Raw genomic sequence first — 10,436 nt, forward strand, 5'->3', positions numbered from 1 at the left:
CGACCCTAATGAGGATTAAGCGGTGTATAGAAAATGGATGGATGGATAATATAATATAATATTAAACAAAATAAAATAATACAACAAGTACTTTTGAGTAACATCTTAACAACCGGTGTTTGTAGCTGAACTGTGAACATGAATCCGATGCTGCTGTTCTGATCTTTATCTCACCAGTGAGTGTCTGCTGCAGCTCCGGGCTCAGATCGTTCCCCGGCGGTTCTTCCAGACCCATCCTGACCTCCACACAGGCCCGGTTCACCAGCAAGCAGCAGAACTTCGGGGGTCCCACCAGCTCCCAGCCGTATAAATCCAGCAGACAGGCGCTGAGGACCAGGATGGGTGCGATCTGTTTGGGCGTTAACTTGGCCTGCATCATGGGCCTCAGCGCCCCCCACACCCGGCTCACCGCGCCCTTCAGCTCCTCGCTGTTGGCTGCCACCCCAGCAGGGGGCAGAAACTGGACCAGCTGGGAACACATCGTGAACCGGGGCTGGTCTGTGGACTGGCAGAAGTCTTTGGAGAGCTGGACCAGCAGCGGGAGGAGTTCTGCAGCGTGTCTGCTCCACGCTCTGGCTTTGGTTTTACCTGAGAGGAGGCAGCCGAGCAGGGCCAGGCCCCTCTGGCGGCTCAGAGTCTGGTTCTGTTCCACCGCCTGGCACAAAGCAGGAACGGCGGCTCTGCTCAGGAGCTGGTCTGGACCTCTGGGTAAAGCACACACAGCTGTCAGAACCTGGTAGCAGTCAGCGGCCATGGCCTCGTCCAGCCTGGAGGAGCCTTCTGGAGACGCTCTGTCGGCTTCGTCGCCGCTCTGCTCGCTGGTCTCTCTGACTGAATCGCACTCTGGGTCCGAGACGTCTTCAGCCTGGACTTTCCTGTCTGGACTCTGCCTGGCTCGGTTCTGCTGGTTTAACACCGGCCCATTAGCTAAGATGCCCAGCAGCAGGGGGATGGTGGTGAGGAGCTGGGGGTGGGAGGCCATGTCTGGGTCCGTGCTCAAGGCGGCCAGCAGAGCGGTGCCCAGAGACAGCAGCTCATCGGGGGGTAGAGCTGAGCTCCTGCTGCCTCGGACCGCCGTCACCAGGAGCCGAGCTGGAAAGTTGAGACCCACGGCCTCGAAGATTCGCCGCAGAGTGGGTTTGTCCAGTTGGCTGGCTGGACAGAGGCGAGTTATCTGAGAACACGGAGAAAAAAACATCAGAAAACACCGACTTTTGTGTCTATTTCTAACACCTTTTCTTTTTTCTTTTTAAAAAAAAATAATGTCTACTTATTTTTATTTTATGATGTACATTTATAGTCTTCTTTTTTATTGCTGATGCTCTTACCTTTTTCTCCTTTTTATTTTATCATATTTTTTCCTATTTATAAACCCGACTCCAGTCAACACACAAACAATCCGATGCACCAGTACCGCAATGTATCCGTGTAAATGGCAATAAAACTCTTTATTCTATTCTTTAAAGTCAGTTTTATAAATCAAATACAACAATCCTGCAGTGAATTCTACTCAAACGTTTGCTTTATTCCAATATACAGAGTTTCTGATACGTAGTAATTGACATAAAAATGTCTAAAAAGAATATAAGAAACGATCTACAGCGTTAGAAATGTAGCTGCCAAATAACCATTAAATGAAGCTGAAATAAATGAGCACCTGAAATGGAAAAAATATAAAATAATATAAATAGAAAAATCACTGCAGTCCAGAGAAAGATCTCACTTATAAATCCACCTCTGTGAAATCTATTTAGTTTAGTTTTTAGGAGACTATTTTAGCAGCTTATTGAATCAACCCTGAAAAACACAACCGCCATAATTCACCTGAGTCCCATTCAAAGAGCTCTTCTACCAGCTGTGGCTTCTGCTGTTGGCCTCAACGCTTTGAAGTGAAACCAAAGTTCCTCTCGTTGAGGTTTTAGTTTTCTGGCTTCACTACGATGCTGCGCTGAGTGGAAGCGACGTTTTCATCTGAGTGTAGATGTTAAACTTCAACGTGAACTCATGACTGGATTAACTGCTCTGGGTGATGCAGATGTGCAACAATAAGGCAGAACTAAATGGAACTGTTATAAGTTTATTTATTTTGCTATCTGGTGGAATAAAAATAAGAATAAGGAAGAGCTTCAGGTCTACACTCCCTCCAGTTCACTAACTGGACCAACCAGAGCCTCCTGATCCAACCACCACAACAGGGCCTCAGGTCGGTAGCTGGACTCTTCTCCTCTGTGAAGGTACCAAACTTCAACCTGCTGACTCTCTCTCAGTCTTTAAGAAAAGACTAAAGAGCAGCTCTTCACTGAACACCTTTGCACTTAGACTGAACACAAACAAACCAAATTCCTATTCCCTCCCTACAGCCTGCTGTTGGCATCCACACCCTGTCACACTGAACCTGCTCTATGGCTCTTATCTAGATGGGTTCCTCCTGACCAGATCCTTGCTGGTGCTGTATCTGCTCTCAGATGGACGTCGCTGTGGATAAAAGCGTCGGCTGAATGAAATCGTAGAATTGTAGCCTGGATGCAGAAATGCAGTTTTTTTTTATGCGCTGCAGAGCTTGTCAAGCGGATACACTGGACTGATTTAAAGAACCTCTAGTCGTGTGCATTCAGAAAATGCTCTTTCTACAAAACTAGCACCAGTTTGTGACCCTGTGTGCACAATATTAAAGGACTTAAACTGGATCGGACACAGCAGAACTCGATCAGGACATCCCTTCAGACAGCTGTTCATCAAGGAGTAAAATGTAGACAATTAAAACTGGAGCTGGCTGCTTTGCTAATAAATATTTAGCTGCAATGCTAAATACAAATGCTAGAAATATGGGAGATGTGGAAGTGAGCTTTAGACCTTAATGTGGTTCTCTTAGCATTTAGAACCGACTTTAGATCATGATGGGAGACTTCCAGCTGTTAAAGTCTGCAGAAGAGGCAGCTGAGTAGATAACTACTGACCGGTGATGACTGGACATTGGGTGCTGATGCTGACACTCACCAGCAGCAGAGCAGCCAGCGTGTGACTGTCGTTCTTGGCGTGCTTCAGAGCATGAAGGCATCTCTCCAGCACCTCCGTCTGGGCTGCGGTCAGCCCGCCTCCACCTTCCTCTCCTCCGGGAGGCTGGCTGCCCATCACCGGTGTCACCTCGGCCAGGTCAGCCATAATCACCCTGGTTGCTGATTACAAGATGGATAAAAAAGGAGGCAAACTTTTAAAAACCGACAGAAACTCCGACTGAAATCACGCCCTTTAGCTCCACGCCGCTGCGGACCGGCGGTGTAGCCTGAATCAGCGATCCTCGGTCGGTTAGCTGAGCCGTTGTTAGCAACGGGTTCATTTAAAAAGCAAGAATTCAAATTCGAAACAGTGGCCGGTAATAAAAAAACAACTTACTTTTACTGACAGACCTCTCACGCGACAGCAGCTCGTCAGCGCTCACCGGGAAGTAAAATGTCAAAACATCCCGTCAGGAACCAATGAAAACGGCCAAACAAAACCAGGAAGCCAATCACAGAGCGGGTTGTTGGAAGGCGACGACGCCATTTTAGCCCGAGCACCAACGTAGGAGAAACACGACGCTGAAGTTCGCTTCTGATTGGGCAGTTAAGGGAAAGGTGAAAAAACACTTAACTTTGAGCGCCGAGCGACTGATTCTCCGTTTGTTGCTGAAATTTCAACAAATTTGAAGCAAATAATCAATAATTACAAATAAAAAGTTGAACTTTAATTCCATTTGTGAACGTGCAAAAAATAAATAAATAAAAGATTTTAGTTTAACTTAAATTTAGATCATATTAGACCAAGCTGAGACAAATAATAAGAAGAAGAATAAAACACTTCATCTGGCCTGATTAGATTTGGACTATATTATGCCAGAGAGGAAAAAGTGTCTTTACAACACAGTCTGATTTCTTAAAAGTTTTATGTTATTTATGAAAGTGCAAGAAACTAATAAGAAAAAAAGAAAAAGATAAGGACTTATTTATTACTTTTTGTTGCGTCTGAGCAACATCGAACTAGGTCAAGATTTTTAAAAAAAAACAAAAAAAAAACAACAACAACACTTAAAGACACATAAAGACAGGTCGATTCTGGAACAGATTATGCAAGAAACCTTTATTCTATTTGTGAAAATGCAAAACATGGAAATTTCACTGCTTTTTATGACACGTAGACCACATTAAACCATGGATCAAATCTGGACTAGACTGTCCAACAGACACTAAATAATCTGGAATAATAAGTGGTTTTAGATACTCTACATGCAACAAACAAATAACCCAAAGCAAAAAAAAAAAAAAAAAGAAAACTGTGAAATCTTTCCGTTTAGGCTTTACATATAGAATACATTTTCACAAATCAGAAACTGTGTTTAAAAGACTCTTTAGCTTCTGTAGGACAATCTAGTCCAGATTTGACCAATATATAAAAGAGGGGTTTCAAGATTCTAAGCTTCATTTATTGTCATTTATTGTGTATTTGCAAACATAAAAAACAAAAAAACAAAATGCTGTTTTCCTACTCCCACTACAGTGCAAATAAAAAATTATAATTTTAGCTGTAATAAAATATCTGTAAAAATGCAAGTAAGACATGCAGGTTAAAAGATTAAAGGGGTTTGATTGGGATCTGGTCTAAAGTGATTTAAAAATAAAATAAAGAATTTTTTGAAAAAAGAAAAAGAGAAAAATCTGCATTTTTTGCACCCAGATAAGCAGAATAAACGTTTCTCAGCAGTAAATATAGGGTCCAGGGAACAGCAAGGCTTTACCTAAAATATCCAACACGTTTCAAGTTGATTAAAACGTAGAAAATAAAAACGGAGAATCAGTCGCTCAGAGCTGTAAGTTAAGTTTCCTTAACTTTACCCTTAAGGGTCGAATCTGAAGCGAACTTCAGGGTCGTCGGGACGGAAGGTTGCGTTGCTTTACTGGGACAAACAGGACATTTTGTTCCTTTTTTTAAAAGAAAAAATATATATAAACACTAAAATTCAGGAGTAGCATGACCAGAGGCCGACAGGTTAAATGTTTGCGTGAAGCTGAATGTGTTTGCTGTTGATCGGCAGGTGGCGGTTACCGGATGTAGCCGAATGTAACCGGATGTGGCCGAAATAACAACCGCAATGTTGATTTAAGACACAGAACAAGATAAACCACGGTCAGAATAGGCGTTTGTTTAATTTTACCACGAATATAACATAATTGACTATGTATTATTCCATTTAAATGTCGTTAAGTTGAGCTGCTGTCTGCCGCTAAACGTCCCATCGGCGGTGTCGCTTTACGCTGAAATCCACCGTCAGCTTCGCGCGTCGCTGCTAGCTTGACGGTCGGTGCGCGCACATCAGCTGTACGGAGAGAAACACTGACCCAGTTTACTGCACCGGGGACGGCACCGACGACGACACAACGGAACACGGCGACCGACCCGGAGAGACGGTCCGACCCGCTCCCTGCCACCGTAAGTCCCGGTGCACTTCTAAATTCACGCCGCCGCCGCCGCCGGAGGAGGATCCCGGTCGGCGAATCAGAGGTGTCAGCAGCTGTTAGCCTCAAGGTGCTTTAACCAGATTACACAGGTGGAACGCGTTGAGGTGAGCAGCCTCCAGCGGGTCCTCTGAGCCGCTGAAAACGCCTCCGACGGCGGCTGAAGGCGGACAGGTGACACGGTGGTGAGATACGGGGGTTGGCGGTTCGGAAACGGAGCAGCCACCGGCCTGTACGAAACCCGCTGACAGCTGAAGACGGACCGGAGCTTAGTGCTGGTTTCAGGCTCTTAGATCCATAATGCAGGAGAACCACCATTTTGTCTGATATATTATCCCGGTGCGTTTATTCCTGTGTTTAATCTGACTGACAGACCTCCACTTAGGCACCAGTGGCTGTCCTGAATCTGGAGAATAAGAATCAGTGATAAACAGAGTGGAGCTCAACCAACAGTTATTTCTACAGTCATCATTCAGGACTGTTTTCTCTTTTATTTTATCAACACTTAGAGTGAAAATAGTTCCATCTGAAATCAGGCCACCAGAGTTTAAGAGGTGTTCCTTATTCACTTTTATGCTGTGGGTTTGTTTGTGTCATTTCAAACTAAGTTCTGCAAAATATTTGGACTAAATCTGGAGAATTTCACATTTTCAAACCTGTTACCTGTCAAACCATTTTAAAGGTTCAGTATCTCCAGAAATACAACCCCCACAGCCGTGAAATTTGGTGATAACTGTATGATATCTGTTGGGTCACCCTGATGCACGCCAGTGTTCGTGGTCCTATAAATAAGTCTAAGTAACCGTTTAGCCCTGTACACTTACAGGAACTTTCTGGGGCAAAAGTACCAGCCTAGTTTGATAATATTGTTCTTTTTTTCCACTTTCAAGGACCAATAATTATTCATTATTGTCATTAATGACGACTTTGACACATTTTGGACAAGATTTATCATATTTTAATACATTCTGAGGTCATGTTGGACAGTTTTCAAGTTAAAATATTTAAATCCTGGAACCTGGTCTAGTCCAACTTCACCACATCAGGTTCTACTGATGTTAGAGCCTCAACAGGTGGTGAGATGTGACCAGAGACTGGATTCTAGTAGAACCATGGATCCATCCATAGACAGACTCTGACAGGAACTTTATGGAGACACAACACCACCTTAAGTTGAAGATTTTGCACTTTCTTTCAGTTTTAAAGGACCAAACATCATTTCTTATTGTCATTAAGGACAATTTTTGTTGGTTTTGGACAATTTTGACTCATTTATGAGAAGCTTTATTTGATTTTACCAAATTTCGAGTCGTTTTGGGCTGATTTTGTTTAATTTTGGACACGTTTCAAGTCAAATTAGCAAAATATTGGAACCTTGTCTGGTCCAAATTTGCAGAAACATGGATCCATCCATGTATATACACTGACAGGAACTTTCTGGTCATACAATACTGCCTCTATGTAGAAGTTTAAACAGTTTTTTCGAGTGCCAGTATTTAAAAAATGTGTCCTTCTGGAACCATTCAATCATTTGGATCCGCTTGAAACTATTCTGTCTGTGTTCTCGCCACATTTCACGGCTGTGGGAGTTTTATTTCTGGAGCTACTGAACCCTTGAAATGGCTTGGCAGGTGAGATGTTTTTTGAGGGTGAAAATACAAAAAAAAAAAAACAATCCTCTCAAAATTCAGCCAAAATATTTTGAGTCCCAAATAAAAAATAAAAGTAAACTCTGAATTAAATACCTCTATGACGATAAACTGAATCTCTTTGGACAAAACAAGACATTTGAGGACATTTTCTTGAGCTTTGGAAACGCTGATTACCATCTTCTAGCGTCTTATAGACCCAACAACTAAGTGATTGATCAAAAAAATAACAGACAAGTTAATCTACAATAAAAACAAAATAATGGTTCGCTGCAGCCCGAGACGAAAATAATAAGTGACAGCAGAAAGGAAACAAAACCAAGAGATAAGCTGTAAAAGGAATGAAAATGTTGATATCTATTGCCAGCAGTGTGTACTGATATTATGCTGCTCATGCATTATAAAATAAACACAGTTAGTTAGAAGAGAAAGCAGCTAAAATGACTTCAGTTACTGGGCAAAAAACCCTCATAGCAAGGCAGGCAGATCCCAAGATTACATAAGAAGAAAAAGACTTGGTGCATGTGTTGAGTTAAAAGGAGAACATGTGAGGTTTTAATAGTGTTTTTATAATTTAGTCGGGTATGATTCTCTCGTGCTCAGGGGTTTTTGTTGTGCCTTTGGTACTGCCACCTTTTAAATATTATTTTAGGATTAGGATGCTGTCAGGATATTTCCATATTTGTCAAAGCAAAGTCGGAGGTTTATTGCTGCTGTGTTGTTGGATTGTTTCTGAAGGATTCTGCACAAACTAGAAATAAAACCAGCCTAATTTTCCCTCCCTGTCGCAGCCAGAAGAAGCAGTGCGTGGGATCTGGTGTCATTACAGAGGAAGCTCCATCAGCGCGTCTGCTCAGAGGCCAATACTCAGCTGACAAGTGTGCCGAGAGGGAGGACGAGCAGGAGGAACGAGGCAGAATTTGTCCTGCTCGCATTTGAAAGGGGGGATTTGGTCACAGAGATCATTGTTCTGCTGAAGCCTCTCAGGGGAGAAGCCACTGAGGAGGGGGTAATGGCGGAGCTGTCATCAGCCCAGGTGACCGAGGGCACCTGAGCGTTACTGCTGCAGCTCGCAGTGAAAGTCAGCAGCAGCAGCAGCAGCAGCTTCTGGACATTCGCAGTAAAAAAAAATAAAAAATCCACCCTGTCGCGGATTCAGCAACTTCAGAAACGAGGAGAAACAACGTGACTGCTTTTTCTGCCGTGGATTATTTTTACCTGGAGCTTCTTTTTCTTTCTGTTTTGGTCGCCTACCTGGGCGAGAAAAACAAGCACAGCGGGTTAAATGAGTGTTTGTGGATTTATCTGAGCTGTGATTACAGCAGAGGAGGAGGCTGCCGGAGCTCAGCGTCCATGTGCAGGAATGAAGAGCGACAACACAGGTTTGTGATAATTTGATCATTAGGTAGTGTTCTAATAATGTCACCATTTAAAACGATCATAAGTCACCTGCTGGCTTAATCACTGTAGTACAACGTTTGACAGTTAAAGTACACAGTTTTTTCTGTATTTAATGAGATAAAAATATGATTATTTTATGAATATTTGCTGTTATTGTCAAGAAAAAGTATGTAAAGTTTTTAAATGTTGCTTTACGGATTATCTGTTTTTATTGAACTACAAAAAACATTTAGTGAAATCACAGAAAAAAGTATTAATGTACATGTTGACTGTAAAACAAAACAAAAAAGAAGGTAAATAATGTCCACAGTAGAAATTTGAAAGAAAAAATATGTATATTAAGGACCGAAATATTGTAAATAATTATTGCAATGGGTTTTTTTTTCAGATTATCCCTGTTTTGCTCAATTGCAAGTAAAATCACAGAAAACAAAGTATTAATGTACATGTTGACTACAAAAAACAAAAAAATAAAAAAACAGGCCAAAACTGTAAAAAAATGTATATTTTTACAAACAGTAATTCGTATTTTCACAGTTTGTGGCCATAAAATTTCACCGTTGTATATAAATCAGAAAGAAAATCATTATTTTACAAATATTTGCTGTTGTTTGAAATAAAAATGATGTATATTAAGGATCAAAAACTGTTATTTTACAGGTTTTCTGTGTTTTTTAATTTACAGATACTTTATAGTAAAATCACAGAAAAAGAAATTAATTTACACATTTTAAAAAAAACAAACAGAAAAAACAGGCCAAAACTGTGCAGAACGTCCACCTCAAAATTATGTTTTCAGAAAAAGTAATTCATTCTTTCACATTGTTTGACCATAAAATTACATTTTTCATTTTACATTTTTGTTTAAAAACGCGAAACATATCATTGTTCCACAGATATTGGCTGTTAATTGAAAGAAAATGATGTGTTTTCAGGATTGAAAAATGGTGAATAAGTTTGTAGATGTTGCGTTAAAGATTATTTCTGCTTTGTGAAATTACAGATAATGTCTTGAAAAGCACATAAAAAGTTTTACATGTAAACTGTAAAGAAAAGACCAAAAATGTAAATAATGTCAAAAATCAGTATTTTTACAAATGGTAATAAATTTTTTACAATTACACGTTTTTGCTGTATTTAAGTGCTCAAAAATATAATTATCTTACATATATTTACCATATTTTCCACCGTTTTACACTTTCTGAACGTTACAGTATTCCACCGTTGTTTTTTTTTTTATTGCTGCCAGATTTTCACACTTTTTTACTGAATGTTTATAGTGTTAAACTTCCCCTTATAATATTCATTCTCTGCATCTTAAGCTGACGTGGAGGTGTTGGAGGACTGTGTTCTTGTTGAGTCTATTTTAGGCTTGAAGGCACACAAACGATGCTCGTTTCCGTTAAGATCTAATCTGCTGTTTGTTGCTGATAACTTCTTGAACAAAGCAGTGTTTCTGCTGCTGTGGGTAAATGGAGATAATTCTTTCCAGCCACATGGATATAACATGGAGTGAACCTACAGGCCCCCCGTCCTCGCAGCAGCTTGTGAAAAAAGGCCTGATTTATTACTGTTTCCCCCCACGGCGGTCTGCTGGTGAAACATTGTGAACTCAGTGTTCCAGGGTCTGTTCCCTTCACTCCCCACTTTGGTTTTACTGCTGGAGAAGCTGGAGGGGAGTGAAATAAGGCACGAACTTATCTCCACAGTTTACATTCTGTACCTTAAGACAACACAAACCCATGTGCTGCACAACACTCTGAACTCTTTGGTGACACATTCAGGTTATTAAGTTAATTATTCTCTAGCTTGATTTGAAACAAGAGGGTTCCTTATCACGCTACCTGAAAGAAAATACAGTGGTGACTCGATAATCCGACTCTAAATGTAAAACCTT

The 10,436-nt window shown here is 41.1% G+C and overlaps 2 protein-coding genes across 2 annotated transcripts in view; one reads left to right on the plus strand and one right to left on the minus strand.

Annotated features, from left to right (window-relative positions):
• Positions 1-3,445, minus strand: part of ncdn (neurochondrin) — a 10,177-nt gene extending 6,732 nt beyond the window's left edge. Inside the window, exons 1-3 of the mRNA XM_008305246.1 lie at positions 3,394-3,445; positions 2,998-3,176; positions 175-1,174 (exon numbers count right to left, since the gene is read on the minus strand). Of these exons, the coding sequence (XP_008303468.1) occupies positions 175-1,174; positions 2,998-3,162 (1,165 nt within the window). The 5' untranslated portion in view covers positions 3,163-3,176; positions 3,394-3,445. The remainder of the gene's footprint in view (positions 1-174; positions 1,175-2,997; positions 3,177-3,393) is intronic.
• A 1,568-nt stretch (positions 3,446-5,013) lies between these two features.
• LOC103375056 (uncharacterized) overlaps positions 5,014-10,436 on the plus strand; it is a gene marked incomplete at its 3' end in the record, with an annotated part of 18,654 nt that continues 13,231 nt past the window's right edge. The window contains exons 1-2 of the mRNA XM_008305247.1: positions 5,014-5,463; positions 7,930-8,520. The remainder of the gene's footprint in view (positions 5,464-7,929; positions 8,521-10,436) is intronic.

Source organism: Stegastes partitus, unplaced genomic scaffold (assembly GCF_000690725.1).
Source record: "Stegastes partitus isolate 25-593 unplaced genomic scaffold, Stegastes_partitus-1.0.2 Scaffold2453, whole genome shotgun sequence".
In the NCBI taxonomy this organism is placed as follows: domain Eukaryota; kingdom Metazoa; phylum Chordata; class Actinopteri; family Pomacentridae; genus Stegastes; species Stegastes partitus.